Raw genomic sequence first — 26,154 nt, forward strand, 5'->3', positions numbered from 1 at the left:
TGCGGATAGCAAGTTGTACCACTGCTGTGATGGGAAGAGTTGTCCAGGTGCAGGTAGGAGCGGGAGCGTCAGTGGTCTGCGGATAGCACGTTATACCACTGCTGTGATGGGAAGAGTTGTCATGGTGCAGGTAGGTAGCGGGAGCGTCAGTGGTCTGCGGATAGCAAGTTGTACCACTGCGGTGATGGGAAGAGTTGTCCAGGTGCAGGTAGGTAGCGGGAGCGTCAGTGGTCTGCGGATAGCAAGTTGTACCACTGCGGTGATGGGAAGACTTGTCCAGGTGCAGGTAGGTAGCGGGATCGTCAGTGGTCTGCGGATAGCAAGTTGTACCACTGCGGTGATTGGAAGACTTGTCCAGGTGCAGGTAGGTAGCGGGAGCGTCACTGGTCTGCGGATAGCAAGTTGTACCACTGCGGTGATGGGAAGACTTGTCCAGGTGCAGGTAGGTAGCGGGAGCGTCAGTGGTCTGCGGATAGCAAGTTGTACCACTGCGGTGATGGGAAGACTTGTCCAGGTGCAGGTAGGTAGCGGGAGCGTCAGTGGTCTGCGGATAGCAAGTTGTACCACTGCGGTGATGGGGAGACTTGTCCAGGTGCAGGTAGGTGGCGGAATAGCGGGTAGTCTGTAGCGGCAAGTATATCACTAATGAGCAAGGGAGACTTGTCCAAATGCAGGCAAGCAGCTGAATAGCGAATAGTCTGTGGCGGGTACGTTACCACTGATGAGCAGAGCAGGCTTGTCCAGGTGCAGGTATGCAGAGGAATGGCAAGCAGTCTATAGCGGGTACGTTTACCACAGAAGAGCAGATAAGGCTTGTCCAGGTGTAGGCATGCAGCGGAGTAGAGGTAGTGTCACGCACCGGACTCCCGCTGCCTCCCCGGGAGCCGGCGGGTGTACCCGCTAACTACAGAGGCCATCCCCACCAAGACCCGCTATTTCTTTTCACTTACCTGGTCCACGCTGCTGCAACTCTCCAGCGCTGTCTCTCCCCTTCTTCCGTTCAGCGCTCAGTGGTTCTGCGCATGCGCGGAACCGTCTAACTGCTTTATGTGTTCTCACTGCCCTCTATTGGCTGGTCAATTGGAACTGCACTATATATACTTCCTCTGACCAGAACTCAATGCTGGTTCTTTCAGTCAATCCCTGACTTTAAGATTGGAAACAGCTCCTGTGTCTTTGCTATTCCCTCAAGCCTCCAAGCTACGTCTCTCCGGGGAACTCACCTCCAGGTGACTACGCTGCTGCATTCCGGTAAAGCACTTCCAAGTGGCGACACTATCTTTTCCTGCTAACCAGCTCCCTAGTGACTACTCCGCTGAACGTCTCAGTTATATTCTCTCTCTCGAGTAACCACGCTGCCAACCTCCCGCCTAAACACCGCTATCAAGTGACAGCGCAGCTTCTACCTGATTCTACGCTCCGTCTGCTGTGTTCGCTGAGAACTTCTCCAGGGGACCGCGACCTGCAAGTGGAAGCCGCAAAAGCCCATATTCCCTTGCGGGAATCTCTGGTGAACACCTTTCACTTGTTAGACTCCGCGCCCCTCGCTGAAGTAACGTCAATCTCAGCTGAACTATCAGGATCCAGTTGAAGTCTCTCTGGTAACGTGACACTAAGAACCAGCCATGTCAGATCCTGATAGAGAACCTTCCGCCAAGGACATGCTTCAACACCTGGTTGGAAGAGTGGAGCGTCAGGATGCAGTTCAGATGCAACTTCTGCAAGGTTTGCAAACTCTTGCATCCCGTTTAGACGCCTTACAGGAGACCCCGCCTCAGCCGGCTGCTCAACCACAAGCAGTCGAAGTCCCTGCTGCAGCCGCTTCCTCTCTGCGTTTGCCTACACCCTCCAAATTTGATGGTGATCCTACCTCTTGCCGAGGCTTTTTAAATCAGTGCTCCATTCAATTTGAGTTATTACCTCAGAATTTTCCTACTCCCAGGTCAAAAGTCGCTTATATGGTCTCCCTCCTATCCGGGAAAGCCCTGGCATGGGCCTCGCCTCTTTGGGAACGTAATGACAATCTTCTCAATGATGTTTCCGCCTTCACTTCGGCATTCAGGAGGATTTTTGATGAGCCGGGACGAGTGACGTCCGCTGCTACTAGCATCCTAAGACTACGTCAAAATTCCCGTTCTGTGGCTCAATACGTTATTGAGTTTCAGACCCTAGCTTCCGAGCTCCAGTGGAACGATGAGGCTCTTGTTGCTGCCTTCTGGCAAGGGCTGTCAGATAAAATCAAGGATGCCCTCTCTTCTCAAGAATTGCCACCCACCTTGGATGCCCTAATTTCTCTCTGCAACCGGGTAGATCTTCGGCTTCGGGAAAGATCGTCCGAGAAAGACCTTCCTAGACGGTCTACCTTTCGTCTAGCTCCTCGTTTTCAACCACCTACGTCTACGGATGAGCCTATGCAATTGGGGCGCTCCCGTTTATCTCCGGATGAAAGAGAGAGAAGAATGAAGAATAAACTATGCCTATATTGTGGAGATCCTGGTCACCTCCTGGCTTCATGTACCCGGCGTTCGGGAAACGACAAACCCTAGCCTGCACTGGAGAGGTCAGTCTAGGGACTCTTACTTCCTCTCCAACTTCTTTTCCAGACCTAACGTGTTCTTTCCCTGTCACCTTACATTTGCTTTCAGGGCCCCAGTCGTCCAAGGCCTTGTTGGATTCTGGAGCAGCTGGGAACTTTATGTCACAATCTCTGGTTACTAGGCTAGCGCTGCCCACTGTTCCGCTGAAAAAGCCCTTGGCTACTACGGGCATTGACGGTTCCCGTCTCCCTAATGGAAGTATTCTTAAACGAACAAGACCCATCTCCATGCAAGTTGGGGCTCTCCACTGGGAAAAGATTTCCTTTCTCGTTCTTCCACTAACCATCAGCCCAATCATCCTAGGTCTACCTTGGCTTCATCTACATTCACCCCATCTGGATTGGCCTTCATCACAAATCATTGCGTGGGGTCCTGCCTGCCCTCGCCAATGCCTAACACCAGTCAAACCTCTCGGCTTCACACAGATTCCTTCAGAACCCACCACAGTTATGTTACCGCACCAGTATTCTTCCTTTTCGGATGTCTTCTCTAAAGCCTCCTCTGAGCGTCTACCACCCCATCGAGCTTGGGATTGCCCCATCGATCTCATTCCAGGGAAAACTCCTCCACGAGGTCGAGTCTATCCGCTCTCACTGCCCGAGACAGAGGCTACTACACTCTACATCAAGGAAAATCTGCAACGGGGTTTCATCAGACCTTCCTCCTCACCCGCCGGGGCCGGGTTTTTCTTTGTGAAAAAAAAAGATGGAGCTCTCCGTCCGTGTATCGACTACAGAGGCCTGAACTCCATCACTATTAAAAACCGCTATCCCATTCCATTAATCACCGAACTCTTCGATCGCATTAAAGGTGCGAGAATCTTCACTAAACTCGATCTACGCGGAGCCTACAACCTGATCCGGATTCGCTCTGGGGATGAGTGGAAGACGGCTTTTAACACACGGGACGGCCATTACGAATATCTAGTGATGCCGTTTGGCTTATGTAACGCCCCAGCCGTCTTCCAGGGGTTTGTGAATGAAATCTTTCGCGATCTGCTATATTCCAATGTCGTAGTATATCTGGATGACATCTTAATCTTCTCCAAAGATCTTCCCAATCATCGTTTACATGTGGCTGAAGTTCTTTCCAGATTACGTACCAACCATTTGTTCTGCAAATTGGAGAAATGCATATTTGAGGTTCCTAAGTTGCCTTTCCTGGGCTATTTGGTTTCTGGCTCCGGTCTACAAATGGACCCGGGGAAAGTTCATGCTATAATCAACTGGCCCCAACCAACTACACTCAAATCCATTCAACGTTTTTTGGGTTTCTCCAATTATTACAGGCGCTTTATTGCTGGTTACTCATCTGTGGTGGCACCTCTGACAGCTCTCACCCGAAAAGGGGCAAACCCGCAAAATTGGACCGCAGAAGCATTGGAAGCGTTCCAATTTCTCAAAAGAGCCTTTTCATCGGCACCTATCCTCCAGCAACCCGATGTCTCTCTTCCTTTTTTCCTAGAGGTGGATGCATCTTCCACCGGTGTAGGAGCAGTTCTTTCGCAAAAAAATATTCAAGGCAAGTTCCATCCCTGCGCTTTCTTCTCCCGCAAGTTCTTGCCAGCAGAGAGTAATTACGCCATTGGGGATAAAGAACTCCTGGCCATGAAGTTGGCTCTAACTGAGTGGCGTTATCTTCTAGAGGGGGCTCGTCACCCAGTTACGATCTTCACGGATCATAAGAATCTACTCTATCTCCAGTCAGCCCAATGCCTGAATCCACGTCAGGCCCGCTGGTCCCTCTTTTTTACCCGCTTTGATCTGCGGGTCACCTTCAAACCCGGTATCAAAAATAGGAAAGCGGATGCATTATCCCGGGCTTTCCCAGAAAATTCGGGATCAGACACCTTGCTGGAACGTCCCATCCTGGACTCCAAATGCATTAAATTATTCTCAACTTCCTCAAACCCCATTCCCCCCCAGGGAAAAACATTTGTTCCTCCTCATCTACGGAAGAGCCTTCTTCACTGGTGTCATTCTTCACGATTTTCAGGTCATCTTGGCTCTCGTAAAACATTCGAACTACTCTCTCGACAGTACTGGTGGCCCAAATTCCACTCCGAGGTTAAAGATTTCGTGGCTGCTTGCCCTATCTGTGCCCAAAACAAAATTCCTCGCCAGGTTCCACAAGGGTTACTTCAACCTCTTCCACTACCTACCAAGCCCTGGACCCATCTTAGCATGGACTTCATCACGGACCTACCTCCAGCTAATAAATTTAATACCATCTGGGTTATTGTGGACCGTTTCTCGAAAATGGCACACTTCGTTCCACTCATCGGCCTTCCATCCTCAGCATGTCTAGCTCAACATTTCATTAAGGAAATCTTCCGACTACATGGCTGCCCTGCTGAAATTGTCTCGGATCGTGGGGTACAATTTGTCTCAAAATTCTGGAGATCCCTTTGTCATCTTCTGGGTATCCGTTTGAAATTCTCCTCCGCATATCATCCCCAGACCAACGGCCAGACAGAAAGGGTCAATCAGGATCTGGAGACGTTTCTCAGGATATTTTCTTCAGCCAACCAGAGTAATTGGGTGGATTTGCTACCCTGGGCAGAGTTCGTACATAACAATTCCTTTCACGAATCCACATCAACCACTCCGTTCTCCGTGGTATTTGGAGGCCATCCGCGTATGCCAGAGTTTTCTGCCCTCCCTCCCACCCAAGTTCCAGCAGTTAACACTCTTCGACAGGACTTTCTATCCATCTGGTCTCGAGTTCGAAAGGCCCTTCAGAAATCCTCTACTCGCTACAAGCTGGCAGCAGATAAAAAACGCAGAGCTATTCCTCTTTTGAAGGTTGGCGACAAGGTGTGGTTATCTACAAAGAACATCCGTCTTAAAGTGCCCTGCATGAAACTTGCTCCTCGCTACATTGGTCCTTACAGGATCATTCAAGTAATCAGTCCCGTGTGTTTTAAGCTACGGCTACCACCCACTCTACGTATTGCCAATGCCTTTCATATCTCCTTATTGAGACCACTCATCATTAATCGGTTCTCGGTTCCTGTCACATCTACCACTCCCCTTTCTCTCCAACAAACTGATGAATTCGAGATCAGCCATATTCTGGATTCCAAAAATTCTAGAGGAACAATCAAGTATTTAGTGGATTGGAAGGGGTACGGTCCCGAAGAACGCTCCTGGGTACGGGCTGCAGACATCCGTGCTCCTCTTCTGCTGAAAAAATTTCATTCCAAATTTCCGAAGAAACCAGGTCCTAGGTGTTCGGTGCCCACCTCTAAAGGGGGAGGTACTGTCACGCACCGGACTCCCGCTGCCTCCCCGGGAGCCGGCGGGTGTACCCGCTAACTACAGAGGCCATCCCCACCAAGACCCGCTATTTCTTTTCACTTACCTGGTCCACGCTGCTGCAACTCTCCAGCGCTGTCTCTCCCCTTCTTCCGTTCAGCGCTCAGTGGTTCTGCGCATGCGCGGAACCGTCTAACTGCTTTATGTGTTCTCACTGCCCTCTATTGGCTGGTCAATTGGAACTGCACTATATATACTTCCTCTGACCAGAACTCAATGCTGGTTCTTTCAGTCAATCCCTGACTTTAAGATTGGAAACAGCTCCTGTGTCTTTGCTATTCCCTCAAGCCTCCAAGCTACGTCTCTCCGGGGAACTCACCTCCAGGTGACTACGCTGCTGCATTCCGGTAAAGCACTTCCAAGTGGCGACACTATCTTTTCCTGCTAACCAGCTCCCTAGTGACTACTCCGCTGAACGTCTCAGTTATATTCTCTCTCTCGAGTAACCACGCTGCCAACCTCCCGCCTAAACACCGCTATCAAGTGACAGCGCAGCTTCTACCTGATTCTACGCTCCGTCTGCTGTGTTCGCTGAGAACTTCTCCAGGGGACCGCGACCTGCAAGTGGAAGCCGCAAAAGCCCATATTCCCTTGCGGGAATCTCTGGTGAACACCTTTCACTTGTTAGACTCCGCGCCCCTCGCTGAAGTAACGTCAATCTCAGCTGAACTATCAGGATCCAGTTGAAGTCTCTCTGGTAACGTGACAGGTAGTCTGTAGCGGGCAAGTTTACCACGGATGAGCAGAGAGGACTTGTCCACAGCAAAACCGATCACACGAGCAGAACACAGGAAACACCTAGGAGTCTCAAGGGAATGAGAACCAAGAACAGGCAACGATACTAAGGACACAGGTGCCTTAAATAGTGAGTGGTGATTGATTCACCAATAGGATTAAAAGCAAGGTTTTAAGTTCAAGAGTCCTGCACATGCGCAATCCAGTCAAGATGGCGGACGGCCGCGGCTTAGGACAGGCGCCGGCAGTAATGAGAGAGAGCCACGTACCAGACCAGAGGCACTAACCGTCCGGTGAGTGACACTCCTTTGGATTTCAGTATCATCTCTATGCGGATGATACACAAATTTATCTATCCTCTCCTGATCTTTCACCATCTGTGTTGTCTCGCAATACTGACTGTCTTTCTGTCATTTCATCTTGGATGTCTTCTCGCCAACTCAAACTCAATCTTTCAAAAACTGAATTAGTAATATTCCCACCCAAAAACAGAAGCTTCCTGCCTGACATTTCAATTTCTGTTGATAACATGACCATAAACCCAACCCCGCAAGCTCGTTGCCTAGGTGTAATCCTTGATTCACAACTGTCATTTATCCCCCACATCAACTCTATATCTAAATCATGTTATATACACCTAAAGAACATTTCCAGAATACGCACATATCTGACACAAGACACCGCAAAAACATTAATTCATGCACTCATCATTTCCCGCATCGACTATTGCAATTCCCTCCTTACTGGTCTTCCCAAAGTCAGACTTGAACCCCTACCATCTGTTTTGCATGCAGCGGCTAGATTGATTTTCCTTACTAACCGTTTTTCCTCTGCTGAGTCACTCTGTCAGTCTCTACATTGGCTGCCTGTATTTCAACAAATCCAATATAAAATTCTGCTACTAACATACAAGGCCATCAACAAAATTGCACCGACATACATTTCCTCACTGGTCTCGAAATATCTCCCCACTCGACACCTCTGTTCTGCACAAGATCTACATCTCTCCTCCACTCTCATCACATCCTCCCATTCTCGGTTACAGGATTTTTTCCGGGCTGCACCCACGTTGTGGAATTCCCTCCCTCGCACAGTAAGACTTTCCTCTAGTCTCCAAACCTTCAAACGTTCACTGAAAACCCACCTCTTCAGACAAGGTTATGATATTCCTCAGCCACCATCTTAATTTCTCTAGATTACCCTATTACCATCCTCTACACAGCTAACGCAAGACAACAACCCTCTGACCTACACTGCAACACACACCCCCCACTCAATACTTTTACCTTTACGTTCTAGCTGGTCCATTATGCAATATGATGTAGCACATGCCCTTATGTTTCTAACTCCCATTGTCCTATAGATTGTAAGCTTGTGAGCAGGGTTCTCTTACCTCTCTGTCTGTATGTATTACCCAGTATTGTTTTATCAATGTTTGTTCCCAATTGTAAAGCACTACGGAATTTGCTGGCGCTATATAAATGATGATGATACATGAATTAAAAATTGTGTTGGCACAGGCAACATCCATATTATTAGAAAGGTAGTGGGAAAGTGGGAGGGAGGGGGAGGGCCTGGAGGGGGTGGGGTCATCTGCCATAGAAAGACAAGGCCGGGAGTAGTCTCAAATATCAGGGAGCATAGCTTAGCCCTTCGGGGATATTATAAACAGAAGTGTCCGGTATGGACTAGGCCATTTATGGGATCGGTTGAGGTTTTAAATCTTTCCGATTCCTTCTAACTTCAGTTCCTTGCTCTGTTTGTACATGATAAGATGTTGGTGCTACTTGTGCTTGCACCGTGCCTCTACATGCAAATGTTTTTATCTGTGTGACGGACTTGGGTCTCCTGGGGGTAAATGTATGAATTTCCGGATTCTTTATCTCCGGCGTGTTCAGCCTCTTCAGCGCTTAAATTTAAAGCGGCGCTGCATTGTAAAGGGAAACTTCCCTTTACAATGCAGCGCCGCTTTAAATTTAAGCGCTGAAGAGGCTGAACACGCCAGAGATGAAGAATCCGGAGATTCATACATTTACCCCCTGGTCTAAGATCAGACAGACTCTTTGCCCCTCTATCATGGAATATCTTCTGTTTTACTTGTTGTCTTTCCTTCTTGCGTTTGACTAATGTTGAATCATGCGTTCTAAGCAGTTCTTCATGTATTGGAAAGGTGTACTCAGCTAAATTATGAGACTTTTATAGAAATCTTTTTTACCATCATGTGCATTCTTAATAAGGTTCTTTACAGTTTTCACTGATCTTTCTGGCAGTCCATTTGATCTGGGATAATTGGGACTTGATGTATTATGAAAAAATTCCCAATCTACAGCAAATTCCTTAAATTTAACACTGGAAAACTCAGGACCATTGTTTGTGATCACTTCGATGGGAACACCATGTCTTGCAAAAACTGACTTTTTGCAGTTGATCACAGATCTACTAGTTGTCATTTGTAATGTCTTCACCTCAGGCCAGAGGTGGAACTAGCAAGCTGTGGGCCCCAGTGCAAGGAGGTGGGGAGGAGGGAACCGGGGCCCTTTACCTTCTGCATCTGATATGCAGCGGCCCCATTACCTTCATGGGCCCCGGTGCACTGCACCTGCCGCACCAACGGTGGTTCCGCCACTGCCTCAGGCTAATTAGAAAAAAATTAGTAATGACATTGTACGTCGTTCAATCAAATAAGTCTGTGCCTACCTTCTGATATGGTCTCTCTGGCACTCCTTGAGGACTCAGTGGCTTGACTTGTTGGTTTTGCCTATATGTAAGACACAATTCGCATGTAGCAGTTGTTTGCACTATGTCTTGGTTCATTCTCGGCCAGCACATCACCTCTCTTGTTCTTCTCTTACATTTCTCTTCACCTAAGTGGCCCTCATGTATCTTGCACAACATGCTTTTTCTGAGTTGTACTGATATGACAAATCTATTTCCTTTGTAAATGATGTCATTGACTACAGCAAGGTCACTTCAGTAAATCCAATAATCATGAATAGACGGTGAACAAGCATTTTACTCTGCTCTCCATTCTTTCAGAATGACTCCTTTTAGCACTATCATTTTTTCATCTGACTAAATTTTCCTTCTAACTGTTCCTGTCTTGCAAGAGAAGCTACAATCATGTTATCATATATTTCAATCTCCTTGTCCATCTGATTTATAGGACTTTCACTTTTGTCCACAGCACTAGAAGGCGATGTACATATATTTACCAGGACAGTACAGCAATTGTACATCATACTTTTGTAATCTGATAAGAATTTGTTGAATTGTCTTGGGACTGTAGCTGCTGCACCCCCGGCAGTTCCATCATTGGACAGGAATCAGAGGTGGTAATCAGAGAGGTTGCAAGGCATATGTCAGAGGCAAATCTAAGTGGATGTGAGGGACAAGTTCATAGATGTATGAGGGGGAGGTGCTGGTAAGGGTTTTGAAGGGGAGGGTGAGTAGTTTCAATTGGATTCTGGAGGTTATGGATTTGCACAGTGGTGCAGGAAATTTGGCCATAGTATTTAGGACAGATTGATGAAAGGATAGATAAGTGTGGTAACGGCCAGGTAGAAGGAGGTTGTATTAGTAAAGGTGGGAAATAATAAGAGAATGGCTAATGGTTTTGGTAATGTCCAGGGTGAGAAAAGGGCAAATTTCTGTCTTATTTCGAAGGAGGAGAAGACAATACAGTGCAAGGAACTGAATGTGTGGAGTGACGCGAAGGCTGGAATCAAGGATGACAGCAAGGCAGTGGTGAGAGAAACTAGAAGGGGTAATAGTGATACTCGGCTGAAGGAAGTTGATGTGCTCAGTTATGGTTATGTTGAGCTTTTGGACAATCCAATGGAGATAGCAGAGAGGCATTTGGTAGAACAGGATAAAACAGAAGGAGAGAGGTCAGGGAAGAGAAGTTAGATTTGTGTGTCATCTGCATAGAGATGATAGTGGAGGCAGAAGGAATGTATGAGTTCACCAAGAAACGAGGTGTAAAGAGATAAATGCAGAAGGCCAAGAACAGAGTCTTGAGGGTTCCCAAAGATAATGGGAGTGGAGGATGTGCCAGAAGTAGTGACACTAATGGAATGTTTACAAATATATAAGGTAAACCAGGAGACCACAGTGTCACAAAGGCCAAGTGAGTGAAGGGTATGCAGGAGAAGAGTGTGGTGGACTGTGCATTATAAGATTTTGATACTGCTTTATGTTGAGATGTGTTCAAGCACTCATAATAATGAACCATAGGTTAGGGATTAACCATTGGAGGATGTGTAATCTCTAGAAACACTCATTCACATAGAATGCTTGTTTGACTTTGGACATTATGAAGTATAATCTTAATAGTGAAATAGCAGGTATTCGTACTTGACCACTCCAACCAGACCACGACCACGTGATTTTGCTAACTGTGCTGGGGTTTCATTCATCACATGGGGAAGCTATTGTTTCAGACAGCTGTTTAAAAATAATGCAGCAATTGACAGGCTCATGTACCTGCTGGATGTGTCGCATGGTTTCTGGTGCATATTGACAGTAATTTAAATCAATGATTATCTTGCGAGACCCCATGTATTGAACTCGAGTGCGGTTCCAGGATAACAATCCCCTGCAACCTCAAACATAAACTTAAAATATCAGTCTCCAATAGGAAAAAGTAAATGGCAGAAAAGATGGCTATTATATTCATGTACACAAATATATTGATAATGGAGTCACAATTCTATGGGGGTGTGAGATAAAATGTGTGATGTTGCATCACTGTGAAGTGCTTTGCAGATATTAGCAACAGTTAATATAAAACCAGAAAAAATCCACAATAAAAGTCTCAATATATTTATATGTTAAAAGACCTTTGTGTGTCAATATATTGTACTTTTTCCCTCATATTATAATATTGTACCTTAACAGAGGTCTGGATCCATAGATGCATAACATCTCTTAGATATGCAAGCTTTTTACTTACAGCTTCCTTGATCCTCTTAATTGTTGTTGTGGCCTGCATAGGAAGTACTGTGGAACGCACACTTGTTATTGACAACAGTGTTCACTAACTCCTTAAGGAAGCCTGTGGTAAACAAACTGGTGTAGCTTTGTTCTGTGTGATTATGAGCAGGGCCTCTCTACAGGAGATCTGTGATTACAAAAGGCTCCCTGATTGTTGGATAACAAATGCAGCCTACATATGGCTGGAATATGGGCCAAGACAATTTAATATGGGACTGGCTAGGGGGGCATATGTATCCCTACCCGTGGCCCAACCTGCCCCACTACATGTTACATATATATTTACACAGGGTTCGCTTTCGGGTGGACAGTTCGCTGTCCAATTACAGACATTTGCTTATGAGCTAAAGTGGAATAATCAGGTGCTGGTAGCTACCTTTTGACAAGGACTTTCTGACCAGGTTAAGGATGATTTAGCCTCTCGTGATATTCCTTCCAATTTGGATGACCTAATTTCTCTTAGCATTAATGTGGACATTCGTCATCGAGAGCGGTCCCAGGAAAAGGACCAAACCTGACTTTTTCCTCCTGCCTGGTTCCTCGTTTTCAGGCTCCAGTCTTTTTGGTCGAGGAACCCATGCAAATTGGACGCTCTTATCTTTCCTGGGATGAACGTGAGCACCACAAAAAGAATCACATTTGTTTATACTGCGGAGAAGCCGGTCACATGCTGTCTGATTGCACCAAGAGGCTGGGAAATGCTACCTCCTAGGGGATGTAAGAGGGGTCGTCCTAGGATCCAGTTTCCACACTCCCTGTTCCCTCAAGAATACCAACTTTCTGATGCCTGTAACCCTTCACACTTCGGATGGTCCCCTTGTATGTTCCACCTTTGTGGACTCTGGGTCCTTGGGGGACTTCATATCCGCCACTCTTGTTTCTAAACTCCATATTTCCTTCCATTCTTTGACGCAACCTCTGGTACTGACTGCAGTAGATGGCAATTGCGTCATCAACGGTTTCATTACCTGTATTACTATATTTCTAGTTCTATTCGGTTGCAGGTAGGAGTCCTTCATAATGAGTGGATCAAGTTCCTGATTAGTCTGCAATCCTTCATCCTGGAGTTACCTTGGCTAAGGACACATTCTTCTCAATTTGATTGGCACGGGCCCAGGTCATATCTTGGGGTCCCTCCTGTTTTTCAACACTGTCTCTCCAAGGTTCCTCGTCCCGTGGTTCAGTTGCCTTGTCTTTCCCTCTCCTCCCGAGGGACACTTCCTGAACTATACCTGGACTTCATTGATGTGTTCAGCAAATCTGCTTCTTGGAAACTATCTCCACATCGACCCTGTGACTGTCCTATTGAGCTTGTTTCTGGTAAAACCATTCCTAAGGGCAGGGTTTATCCCGTGTCCTTACCAGAGACGCAAGGCATGTCCCGGTATATTTCCAAAAACATTCAGCATGGCTTAATTAAAAAATCATCCTCTCCTTCTAGTGCTGGTACGCATTTGCAGGGGTGACGAGTGAATGACAGAGTTCAACATTCGTGATAGGCACTACTTGTAACTAGTAATGCCCTTCGGGCTCTGCAATGCCCCCGCTGTGTTTCAAGAATTTGTCAACGAGATTTTCAGAGACCTTCTATATCAATCAGTTATTGTCTATCTCTACGACATTCTTATTTTTTCTTCCGACCTGCTCACTCAATAGGCACATGTTAGGGTGGTTCTTTCTCGTCTCTGGGCTTATTCCCTGTATTGAAAGCTCGATAAATGCCTTTTTGAACTGCCTCAAGTCCCCTTTCTGGGCTACCTCGTTTTAGGGACAGGTCTCCAAATGGACCCTTTGAAGGTGGAATCCATTCTCAATTGGCCATAACCCTGTGGTCTTAAAGCCACCCAGCAATTCATCGGATTTGCAAACTATTACCGCCAGTTCATCAGAGGTTTTTCTTCTCTTATTGCTCCTATCACTGCGTTGACCAGAAAAGGAAATTTTTGTAAGTCTTGGCCTTCAAGTCCCTTCATTGAGCCTTCGTTGCGGCTCCTGTACTCAAACAACCTGACCAAGGGAGACCCTTTTTTGTAGAGATGGACTCCTCTTCTGTTTGGATAGGGCCTGTGTTATCTCAAAAATCCTCTTCTGGGTCCTTTGAACCATGTGGGTTCCTTTCTAAAAAAATTCTGTTTGTGAGAAAAATGATGGTATAGGCAATAAGGAACTCCTTGCTATCAAGATCGCTCTGGAGGTGTGGCGATGTCTTTTAGAAGGGGCCCAACATCCTGTGACGGTGATGACTGACCATAAGAAATTAACTTACCTACAAGATGCACAATGCCTCAAGCCTTGCCAGGCCTGCTGGTCTCTTTCTTTTTCTCGTATCCAGTTTATCCTTACCTACTGTCCTGGCTTGAAAAATTTCAGACTGGACGCATTGTCTAGATCCTTCGATAATTCCGACTCCCTGGGTTCTCCTGTTCGTAAACCCATTCTCAGCCCTGTTCAATTAGTGGCTTTGACCAAATCTACTGTAAAGCCTCCTCCAGGATGTTCCTTTGTAAGTCCTCATCTCCGCTCCAAACCTTTAAGATGGGCTCACGATTCCAAATTTTCAGGGCACGCAGGATACAAGAAGACCATTGTCTTCCTCTCCAGATACTATTGATGGCCCTCTCTCAGTTGCGATGTCCGCAAATATGTACAAGCCTGTACATACATGTGCTCGTCACAAGGTTCCCAGGCAATTTCCCTCTGGTCTCCTCCACCATCTCCCGATTCTTGAATCCCTTTGGACCAGAGTTACTATAGACTTTATCACTGAGTTACCCTGAAGTCATGCTTACAAAACTATCTGGTTTGTGGTAGACAGATTCTTCAAAATGGCCAATTTTACTCGTTGTAATGGATTGCCTTCGGCCTCAAAACTGGCACAATTATTATTGAAGAACATCTTCCGTCTCCACGGCTGTCCACACGAAATAATCTCTGATCGCGGAGTCCAATTTGTTTTTAAATTTTGGAGGGCTTTCTGTAAAAATCTCCTCCGGTTATCACCCACAGACTAATGGGCAGACCGAATGCGTCAATCAAGACTTGGGGGTCAATGTATCAAGGTGCGATTTTGCAAATCCAGCGATTTTCTCAGGAGAGTTGAAACTCGCTGATGTATAAAGCTGAGATTTTATGTAAAATCACTAGAGATGTGTTTCTGTCAAAATCGCTATTTTCAAAATAAATAGAGATCAAAGTCCCGACTGTTTGCCACTCTAGCTATACAAGTCTCAAGTGTATGAAGCTGCGATTAAGCAAACTCTCCTGAGTTTGCTTTAAAAATCGCTAGATGCAACACGCTGCAGCACTGCTAGATGCAACACGCTGCAACTCCTAGCAGCGTGTTTAGTAAACACATCACTGTTACACTGTTCTGTCCAGGGGAGGGCTGGCAAATTTTAGCTCGGGGGGCAAGCACATAGCACTGGCCCATATGTAGCGGTATATATATATATATATATATATATATATATATATATTAATAGACCATCATACAAATAGCACTACACTATTTGTATGATTATCTACTAGCACACATACACAAAAAAAATCTCTTTTTTTTAACAATAACAATTAAAAGATAATATTAAAAAACTGAACATACACTTACCTGAATAAAAGTGATTGCAATTTCTTTCTCTATTTCTTTCTTCTTGCTGTTCCTTGTTCTACTCTTCAATAATGGCTGCAGGAGCTGGTGTCTGTCTTGTCCTGCCTAAATGGGTGCCTCCTACCGTATTGGAAGCTCCCATTGTATCGGTGGGCAAGCCACCAGTATTTTAAAAAACTAAAAAAAGTATATATATATACATTATTTTTTAATTTATATTGATTGATTTATTTATATATTTATTCATTTATTTTTACCTACTTCATGGGAGCCTCTTAGTGAGATTGAGGCTCCCATGTATATGATTGATTGGGGCTGCCCCAATCATATCTGGAGGGCTGTACTAGGGGGGGATGGAGAGGCAGGGCACAGGGTGTCAATCTGACACCCTGGCCCTCAGTGATTGCTGCTCCCGAAGGCTATGGGAGGGCCCTGTAGCAGTGTTCAGAGTCTATGTCATTCCTGTATATGCGGACGGCACCGCATATATACAGTATGAATGAATGACGCGGCCGCGTCGAGTGTCATGTGATGCGGCCGCCTGTACTCTGGATAGTATAATCAACATGCGCAGGGGGCGGCGGGGGCAGCGGCCCGAACAGGCAGCAGATGCCCCCCTACCTAGCCCGTCCCTGGTTCTGGTTATAGAGCCGGAGATCCGGCAGCTATCAAAAGTTGTGGGGCTTTTTTGAAAAAAAAAGCGTGGGGTCCGCCAGGCCACTATTAACTCTAGTGCTGCCAGCCTACTGTTGGTTTCGTGAAAATCTGAGAAAAAATTTGCTTTGGGGTCTCCCCGATTTTCACATAACCAGCACTAGGCAATCCAGTCGGGGTGGGTGGCACTATAGCAGAGGGACACGCTGCAGGGGTCCCCCTGCCATAATGACAAACCAACCACAGGCTGTTCAGTGCTGGGCTGGATTCCCTAGGGAGTGGGGTCAACCGAAAAAAACGAGTGGGCCCCCCCTCTAGGGACACCCAGCCCAGTGCTGATGCACTGGGGCTGAACTTTAATCATTGCAGGGAGTGCGACATTTTGGGTCCTGACAATGCTTCTGTATCCGCTATATCAGCCCCTAGAAGAACAGGAGGTGATGAAGATGCATCGCTAGCCCCACCCCCAAAAAAAGCAAAAATGGGGGCCTGGCGATTACAAGATATGCTGCTGGGCAACATCTATAATTTGTTTTCCTGTTTTCTTGAAATTCATAAATACAGAAGGAAAGGGTCATTTATGTTTCTGTACCACACCCAGAATGCATTTGCAGTGTTACATCTACAAGAAGAGCAATTTTCTTCTGTGAAAATTGACTGCTACTCTTATACCAACTTACTTTTCAATTATAATAACCTCATCTGATTTAAATAATGAATATAAAACAGCATTAGCATCAGTTATTTGATTCCAATTTTACTAAAGTTGGAAAATAAGTAACAAAAATGGAAACGCACAATTGTGAAATTCAGCGACTGTACAGTTTTGTGTATGTGTGTGTGACTGTGAATAAAGGATTTCACATTCCCATATAGTTTTAAAGTCATAAAAAAGTTACTATACAATGCAAAAGTTTTGCAATAATGGCAAAAGCACAAATGTAAACATATCACGTTGCTACGTTTTTCTACTACGGGCACATTGGGCAGCATGGTGGCTTAGTGGTTAGTACTTCTGCCTCATAGCACTGGGGTCATGAGTTCAATTCCCAACCATGGCCTTATCTGTATGGAGTTTGTATGTTCCCCCTGTGTGTGCGTGGGTTTCCTCCCACACTCCAAAAACATACCAATAGGTTAATTGGCTGCTATCAAATTGACCCTAGTCTCTCTCTGTCTGTGTTTGTATGTTAGGGAATTTAGACTGTGAGCTCCAATGGGTTAGGAACTCCTACCCCATTGGAAGAATTGCAGAATTGATTGCAATGGTAGGTCCCTGTACCATGGCTGTTTGGAACAAGGGATATGAAAGGTTTTAGGAGTGGGTCACCAAAGTCTTGCAATTTAATGTATATTTGTTGAAGGAAATATATCAAATCGAGTTGCTCCATTATGGAGAATAGATTTGATCATGTTAATGAATTTAACATTTCAGAGTGTAGTTTTAAAGCCTTCTCATAGGTCATCTATTACAAGAAAGGATTTTCATTATGTAGAATATCATGATATTGTTGCTTTGTTGTAGCTTAAAAGCAGTTTTCCATACACTGGTGGCATCTACTTTTTTCCTTAGAGCAAATGTATTTTGCAGTTATCTCAAAATCTAATTTGTTTCTATGTTAATAGAGAAGCTTCAATATACATGCCAGTATGCCCATTTCACAAGGTAGATGCTTGCCTTGTTTGGGATTTTCCACTTACATTTTAACCGAGTTAGACGGGACTTTGTGAATTCATTGATGTAAAAGGCATGCTTGATATCATTAACTGAGCCAAGAACAATTAAGTCAAAATGTAAATAGTGAATCCTGAGCCAGATAAAGATCTCTCTTGGAATGAGACATGTTGGGATGTTTGCGTCACTGTCATTGGTCAGAGACATGAGCCTAAATTTGAAACTAAGATATAAGTGACCATGCCCAAAATAATAGTTTGGCATATTGTTTATTTTATTGGCACTGACTATTCTAGTGTGAAAATCATTTTCGGAGTTGGGCTCTATACTATTCTAAACAATAAACTAGCCAAACATTTGTCAAAAGTTAATTCAATCTAATTATAACTATTAACATCTTGCATTTTGCTTTTGAGTCTAATTTCTGGTTAAGGCTGAACAACTCCAAATGTGGGTAACAGAAGTGAGGGAGGATTCTCCTGTCCACTTATGTTGCAGCCACAGAATGCATTATTTTGTGATTAAAGAAGACTTATACGCTGGACAATCATTTCTCCACACTTTAGAGGCACTGGTTAATGTTATAGGTGCTATGATTAAGTCTCAAAAACAAAACTAAGAAACCCTTTCTCTAGTTCCCCAGAGTTACAAGATGAACCATATGAAGTGAAAAGGGCCAGAGAAATCAACCGTCTTTTTGGTCTCAGAGGCAGCACAAATGCTTTTGACATGATACTGGATTTACACAACACCACGTCTAACATGGGGGTCTGTCTGATCATCAGTGAGGCCCAGAGGCACCTGGAGATGCATGTTTGCCACCACATACAGGTAAAAATAATACTCGGTAACGTGCCAGTGAACAGATACAGACCACCCATAGGCACACAACAGCAATTTAGGTGTCCTACATTCTGTTAAACCCCCAATTTGTTGATTTATATTTCAATCACTTTTTGTCTCTCGCATACAGTTCTGGCATAATACATCACAGCCGTAGGTTTTAAATAAAGTTTTACCTCAGAAGAAAAGTAAAGAATAAATATTTAGATGACCAAAAAGTGACTATTTTCTATGACTAAAGTCTCAAACTGCAAATTCAGCATTTTATTTTTGTGTTTTATGGAATATAAATTATAAGGTGAAGTGACAGTGAAAACTTTTAATAGTCTGGCATTTAATTAAGATCATTTACTCCTTTGGGATTTGCTGAATATCTAACACCAAACTAATAATGTCAATATTTATGTCAATTCACATAGGTCATTTTCTACACGTGTACATTACTCATAAGTATATTCTTCTTAAAGCACCTGATGTAAAAGGACATATAAGTTGCAAATCCTTTGAAAAAGGGTCTCGTAGGTTATTTTAAAGGACTTTTCAGTTTAGTCCACTTCTGAAAATAGTGTTCAAGGAGATAATAGAAAGACATTCTCCAACATGAAATGAGTAAATGTTGGGGTGGACAATGCCCTAAACTTGAGTTCATTCATTCCCTACCTTTAGAAACACCTTCCAAACTATAACCCAAGAATATATCTGTATGCAGAGCCTGGAGTAGAACTGTATGATTTGTGTTCTGTTTCCAAATATGGCATTGGTGAGTACAAACAGCAATATGTATGTGTCTATGTATGGAAATAATATTATTCTTTCATACAATTATGGAATCTATTATCTAGAATGCTTTAGAGTTTTCCAGACAATATTTTTCCCCCATAATACCATGCTAGGAAAGGAAGGAAAAAAAAATTATTTGAAACATGGGAGAGTTACAGTGAATCTCTACCACGCTCCATCAAGGAAAACATTATGCAATGTTTTCAACATACCACCTGGTATGAACTAAGAAGTATAGCAGATGATCCACCAATCCAGTCGTAACCAAATGTTTCATACGTTGTAGTTATCTGTAATTTGACAAGTCTCACTGAATGGAGCTGGTGATCTACTTCCAAGAGCCATCTGACTTTAGGAGCAATTGGGTTTCTGAGGTTGAGACAGTGATGTGTTTAAGGGTCCATTCTTTTACATTCCTCAATTCATAATAAAATGACATGCAATGCATGGTAAGTGCTTCTCTGCAACATAAATGATTAATCACACTCCAGAGTGGACAGCTCAGAGTTATGGTGGTGGACCTATCCAAGCCAGTCCTGACAATTGTCCAGAGCTCTTGGCAACAGGATCACCTTACAATTACGTCACACACGTGATATATGGAAATCTTATGATCAGTTGGAGAATATGAGTGTGAACTAGGAACTAGCACAGTACCAGTACCAGTATTTGTTAACAGCCTGTATCCATGAAAATGTTAGACCAACAACAGCTACAATTGTTATCCTGCTACCTTTTATATCAAGTGCACTCCACGACTTCTCTGTTTCATGTCACTGTATGTAGTTTGTTTGCATCATGAGCCCCCTCAATGTACAGCACTATGCAATTTGTTGGTGCTTAATAAAAAATAATAATAATGAAGATCTCCATTAAAATATATTCATAACACTGAAAATCTGATGTTGAAAAACAATATTTTGTTTTACTTGTAGATTAATGTAATTTTCTTTCCTTATTGCACTTTTGAATATGGTCCATTACCTGCGAAAATGACATACACTATAATATCATATATTTAGCATCTCTGTCACTGCAGGATTTGAGCTGGGTCCCCAGCCACAAGGAGTTGTCAGAGCTGACACACTGCAGACTATGAGGACGCTTGTGCAAGTTACTCTGGACTTCATCAACCAACTGAATCAAGGTACAAATAAGGAAGTACAGTATATACTGAGAAAACACAATAGGAGGCACTAACTCACCAAAAAAGACTGTAATTTAACAGGAAGCCATAGAGTAATGAATCATGTGCAAAATGATCTTACACTGATTTCATTTTGCCTTTAATTTTGCCCAATTACTTGACCACTAAATCCAATATACAAGCTTCCTTAAAAAGACAAACTATGATTGACACATATGTATGTAGGAGTTCCCTTACCTTAAAAGAATTTGAGATAGTTCATCTTAATTTATTTATATGCTGCCACAAAGAGCAGACTACAATAATCTAGGTGGGAGATTACAAGAGCATTGACAATGGCCTTGATGGTATTCAGGGAGAGTAAAGAGCGAATCTTGGCAAAGTTGTGAAGGTGGAGGAATATTTGATATTGTATTTAAAATTGCTATGCACGAGTTTAAGCTAAGGTTCTCAGTTATTAGCCATGACAGAATGAGAGAGGTCTATTATCTGTGTCCTTCAATAGACTTATACGGGAATCCTGGTGTGCACAGGAAGACATATCTTACCAGGGACAGTCCACCCCTTTCAAGGCCCCAACTCTGCTCTCTTGTTGTTACAAAACTGTTCCACAAACTATGTCTTGCAATTATAGCCACGGAGCCAGGCATATGATGAAAAACATTGTACAGTTTATTACAGAGAAAATAACAATCCAGGATGCAATGAACACAGGCCGGGTCAGAATATAATCAGATTTTTAGGAATAACAGATAGCAGGAGTAATGCAATTGTCAGGTTACCTCCAGGAGAGATACAGGTGATTGAAATATGCTTTACAAGGAAATAGGAACTGGTTAAGCATGGGTATCCACAGACACAGAGAAAGCAGGCAGTGATCCAGGGAACAAACATAAGCAGGCTTAGGAACACCAATGACCAACAAGGAAGTCTAAAAGAAGGTATATATCCGAGGCCCCCAGGTGTGGGCGATTAACTAGTTGTGCTAGTTAACCCCTGATAGCGGAAAAAGACAAAACAGCAGCATTCTGGTTTACCACAGTTACTGCATGGTAACATAATAGAGCCCAAAATACTCCCAGAGGCAGATCACTACACTTGATCATGTGCAGAAGCAGGGCCGGAGGGACACGGTAAGCCCAGTAAGCATGGCAGGAGGTCACCACTCTTACTGCAGCACCACACCATGTGATGGGAAGATATTGAGATGACTGAAATACATATTTTTTACGGCACAGCCTGGTCTCCAGCTGCTGTTCCACCTTCGGAGTCCCCTCGGTGGAACGGCGTAAGGAAATGGTGCATAAACCACACACAAAGTCTCTCTCTGTTGGGGATTAGGACAATCAAAATGTAAACAGAGAGTTTGTAGAAATATAATTATGTAAAACAAAACTGTGCTTCCACCCTTTTTCCTTCCATTTTAACTTTCCTCCATATGAGGGCCTTGTCTACATCACAGGGGACATGCCTAGCACTTAAACTGAAATGCTAGGCCATCCCCAACCTCCCTCCTCTCTCCTAAAAACACCCTGCCTCCAGTGTGTATAGCATCAGCCACTATGGTGAGTGGGGGAAGTTGAGAGATAGGCTGTCAGGCGCCGTCTCCGCACTGACACTTGGTGCAGGAGACGGACGCCTGCACCTTCCAAGAAACCACATCCTGTTGCCTAGCAGCGGGACGCTATCTCTGCTCACCTGCCTGCAGCCAGCATGTCTTACCACCAAAATCTCCCCAACCCTATCAGGAGGCACTTAGGGTATATAAGGCAGCCAATGACACATATTTAGTGCCAGAGTATTTGGTCTTCAGCCTTGCTCCAGCGTTTGTTCCTGTGTTGCTGTGATTTGTATTCCTGACTTCTCCTTGGTTCCTGATTCTGGCTTAGACTGATATTTGGTATTGACCCGGCTTCCTGACCATTCTTCTGCTTCTGATTTGGCTATATCCGTTCCTCTGGTTTTGACCCGGCTTGCTGACTACTCTTCCATCCTGCATCCTGGTGGGCTCTCACCGCTGCCTCAATTGTTACCTCGCCAGCTGACTGATACTGAGGGCCACGACCTGCACGTCCCTTGCAGCGAAGTCCATACCTCCTTGCGGGGGTTCCTGGTGAAAACCATGAGCGTGTTAGACTCTGCGCCTCAGTACTCAGTAGCGCCAACTGCTGGCAGGTATCATCAATTCCACCTAGTGATTCTGACAGTATACTCTGGCCATTTCAAATGCCGAAGGCAGCGGTGATCTCTCTGCTATTGACCTCCTGCAGCACCTGACTCGCCGAGTTGATCAACAAGAGGTTAACCAGACTCAGCTCCTGCAATGCCTTCAGGGACTGGCTACGCACATGGATACCCTCCAGAGAACCCTGACTCCTCCCGGAGTATCTGATGCTCCCGCACCCCCCGTTGTCGGCTCTTCTGCTGCAGCTGCACCTAATCCTACTGAAGGGATTCGCATCCCACCTCCCGAAAAATTTGGTGGTGATCCGAGAAAGTGCAGAGGGTTTCTCAACCAATGTGCTATCCAGTTCGAGCTATCACCAGGAAATTTTTCTTCAGAACGAGCCAAGGTGGCATATATTATTTCGTTACTCACGGATCAAGCGCTTGCCTGGGCCTCTCCTCTATGGGAGCATGATGACCCCCTGTTACAAAATCCATCCTCCTTCATACAAAGCTTCAGAAAAGTGTTCGATGAGCCTGGTCGAGTTGCCTCTGCGGCCTCCAGCATTTTGAAGCTACGTCAGGGAAGCCTTCCCGTGGGTCAGTACGCGATTCAGTTCAGAACTCTCGCCTCTGAACTGAACTGGAATAATGACGCCCTTATAGCTACCTTCTGGCAGGGGCTGACAGATCGGATCAAGGACGAGTTGGTCTCCAGGGATTTACCAGCTACCCTAGATGATGTGATCTCCTTATGCATCAAGGTCGACATCCGGTATTTGGAGCATAATCAGGAACGAGAACAATCTCGCCGGGCTAGTCCACGTTTGGTCTCCACTTTTCAGAACCCACCAGTTCTACCTGAGGAGCCCATGCAGATCGGGCGTTCGCGTCTAACTGTGGAGGAGTGGGAACGAAGGTTTAAAAACCATCTATGCCTCTACTGCGCTGACCCCTCTCACATTCTATCTCAGTGTCCCAAGAGACCGGGGAAACGCCAGATCCTAGTCGGTGTCGGGAAAGCCGGTCTAGGACTGAGTTCATCTTCCCCTTATTCTCCAGACACGACTGACTTTTTGATGCCCATTATCATCCATGCTTCCCAGGGTCCGGTCTCCCTTCGGGCCTTCGTGGATTCAGGGGCAGCTGGAAACTTTATTTCTGCATCCTTAGCAGCTAACCTTCATCTCCCCCTGGAATCATTATTGCAACCCTTGGTTCTGACAGCTGTGGATGGTAACAGAGTGGCCAAAGGATCTATCTCTCAGGCCACCCGGCCGATCCGACTGCAAGTTGGTCTCCTCCATTTTGAATGGATCTCGTTTCTAGTCCTTCCACAGACTGTTAATCCGATAATATTAGGACTACCCTGGTTAAGGGACCATTCACCCCAATTTGATTGGCATCATGCTCAGGTTACTTCCTGGGGTCCACTCTGCGCTGATCGATGCCTCAATAACCTACCTATTAGATGTCACGCTCTCAGACCCAGTCTTGGGTTGCCATCTGAATACGCTGCCTTCGTGGATGTCTTCAGTAAGACTGCCGCTGAGACTCTTCCACCCCACCGTCCTTGTGATTGTTCCATTGAACTTATTCCTGGAGAAAGGATTCCTCGTGGCAGAACGTACTCTCTGTCCCTCCCCGAGACTTGAGCCATAACCGAGTATGTATTTGAAAACCTTGAACGAGGATTTATTAGAAAATCTTCCTCACCTGCCGGTGCAGGATTTTTTTTTGTAAAGAAGGATGGTTCTCTAAGACCATGCATCGACTACAGACTACTCAATGCCATTACCGTGAAGAACAGGTACCCCATACCCCTGGTTTCCGAGTTATTCGATCGGATCAAAGGTGCCACAATATTCACCAAACTAGACCTCAGGAGCGCCTATAATTTGATTAGGATTCGTGAGGGCGATGAATGGAAGACCGCTTTTAACACTCGGGGTGGCCACTATGAATACCTGGTGATGCCTTTTGGCCTATGCAATGCCCCAGCGGTCTTCCAGGAGTTCATTAACGACATCTTCCGAGACCTACTCTATCTCTCAGTCGTTGTCGATCTGGATGACATACTTATATTCTCCAGAGACTTAGAATCCCATAGAGGTCACGTCAAGAAGGTTCTCTCTCGACTACGTTACAACCACCTTTACTGCAAACTGGAGAAGTGTGTCTTCAAAGCCTCTCAGGTCCACTTCCTGGGATATATTGTGTCCGGTGCTGGTCTTTCCATGGATCCTGGGAAAGTGGCTGCCATTCTCAATTGGCCACAACCATTGGGCCTTAAGGCGATCCAGCGCTTTATTGGCTTCGCCAATAATTATCGGCACTTTATCCAAGATTTTTCAACTCTCATTTCTTCCATTACTGCTCTCACCCGCAAGGGAGCAGCAAAATCATGGTCTGCCGAAGCCCTCAGTGCCTTCCAGTCATTAAAAAAGACATTCTCTTCCGCCCCTATTTTGCTACAACCTAACTTGTCTCGCCCTTTCTTTGTTGAAGTTGATGCATCCTCCATTGGCATAGGAGCCATTCTTTCACAGAAAGATTCCGATGGAAAGTTTCATCCCTGTGGTTTCTGTTCCAGAAGATTTACCTCCAGCGAATTAAACTATGGTATCGGGAATAAAGAGTTATTGGTCATCAAAACAGCACTAGAGGAGTGGAGACATTTGCTAGAGGGGGCTGAGCATCCTGTTACTGTCTACACGGACCATAAGAACTTAACGTACTTGCAAACAGCTCAGTGTCTGAACCCACGTCAGGCCCGCTGGTCCTTGTTTTTTGCCCGTTTTAATCTCATTTTGACCTTTCTACCTGGGATTAAAAATATCAGGGCGGATGCTCTCTCCCGGTCATTTGATGATAAAGATTTTCAACCCGCCCCCACCCCCAGAACCATCTTGGATCCTACTACCATTGTGGCCCTCACCAGAACTTAAACCAAGGTTCCTCCTCCTGGTCGCTCCTTCCTCACTTCCAGGCTTCGGCCTAAGGCTCTCAAGTGGGCCCATGATTCTCTGTTTGCTGGGCATGCGGGTGTCAAGAAGACCTTCTCGTTGATTTCTAGGCATTATTGGTGGCCCTCTATCCGGGCGGACGTTAAGGCCTATGTTGCCGCTTGTGAAATCTGTGCCAGACACAAGACACCTAGGCAGTCTCCTGCAGGACCCTTGGTACCACTTCCTATTCCAGAGAGACCATGGACTAGTATTTCTATGGATTTTGTCACCGATTTACCAGCTAGCCATGGATTCAATACTATCTGGGTGGTAGTGGATAGATTTTCCAAGTTGGCACATTTCATACCTCTCAAGGGACTTCCTTCGGCTTCTATCCTTGCTAACCTCTTCATCAAGGAGATTTTCCGTCTTCACGGCTGTCCCCAGGATATTATCTCGGATAGAGGGGTACAGTTCGTGTCCAAGTTCTGGAGATCATACCACCCTCAAACTAACGGCCAAACGGAGAGGGTCAACCAAGACTTGGAACAATTTCTCAGGACCTACTCTTTGGGTTATCAGGCTGAATGGAGTCGTTTCTTGTGTTAGGCAGAATTTGCTCATAATAACCAGGTGCATGTATCTACTGGTTCGTCTCCATTTTTTCTTACCTATGGGTTTCACCCTCTCCTT

At 45.1% G+C, this 26,154-nt stretch overlaps 1 protein-coding gene across 1 annotated transcript in view; it reads left to right on the forward strand.

Moving 5' to 3' along the window:
- Positions 1–26,154, forward strand: part of ACY3 (aminoacylase 3) — a 69,062-nt gene that overhangs the window by 29,533 nt on the left and 13,375 nt on the right. Inside the window, exons 5-7 of the mRNA XM_075217320.1 lie at positions 18,213–18,408; positions 19,087–19,180; positions 20,240–20,347. Coding sequence (XP_075073421.1) covers positions 18,213–18,408; positions 19,087–19,180; positions 20,240–20,347 — 398 coding nt within the window. The remainder of the gene's footprint in view (positions 1–18,212; positions 18,409–19,086; positions 19,181–20,239; positions 20,348–26,154) is intronic.

Source organism: Mixophyes fleayi, chromosome 6, assembly GCF_038048845.1.
Source record: "Mixophyes fleayi isolate aMixFle1 chromosome 6, aMixFle1.hap1, whole genome shotgun sequence".
Classification (NCBI taxonomy): Eukaryota; Metazoa; Chordata; class Amphibia; order Anura; family Limnodynastidae; genus Mixophyes; species Mixophyes fleayi.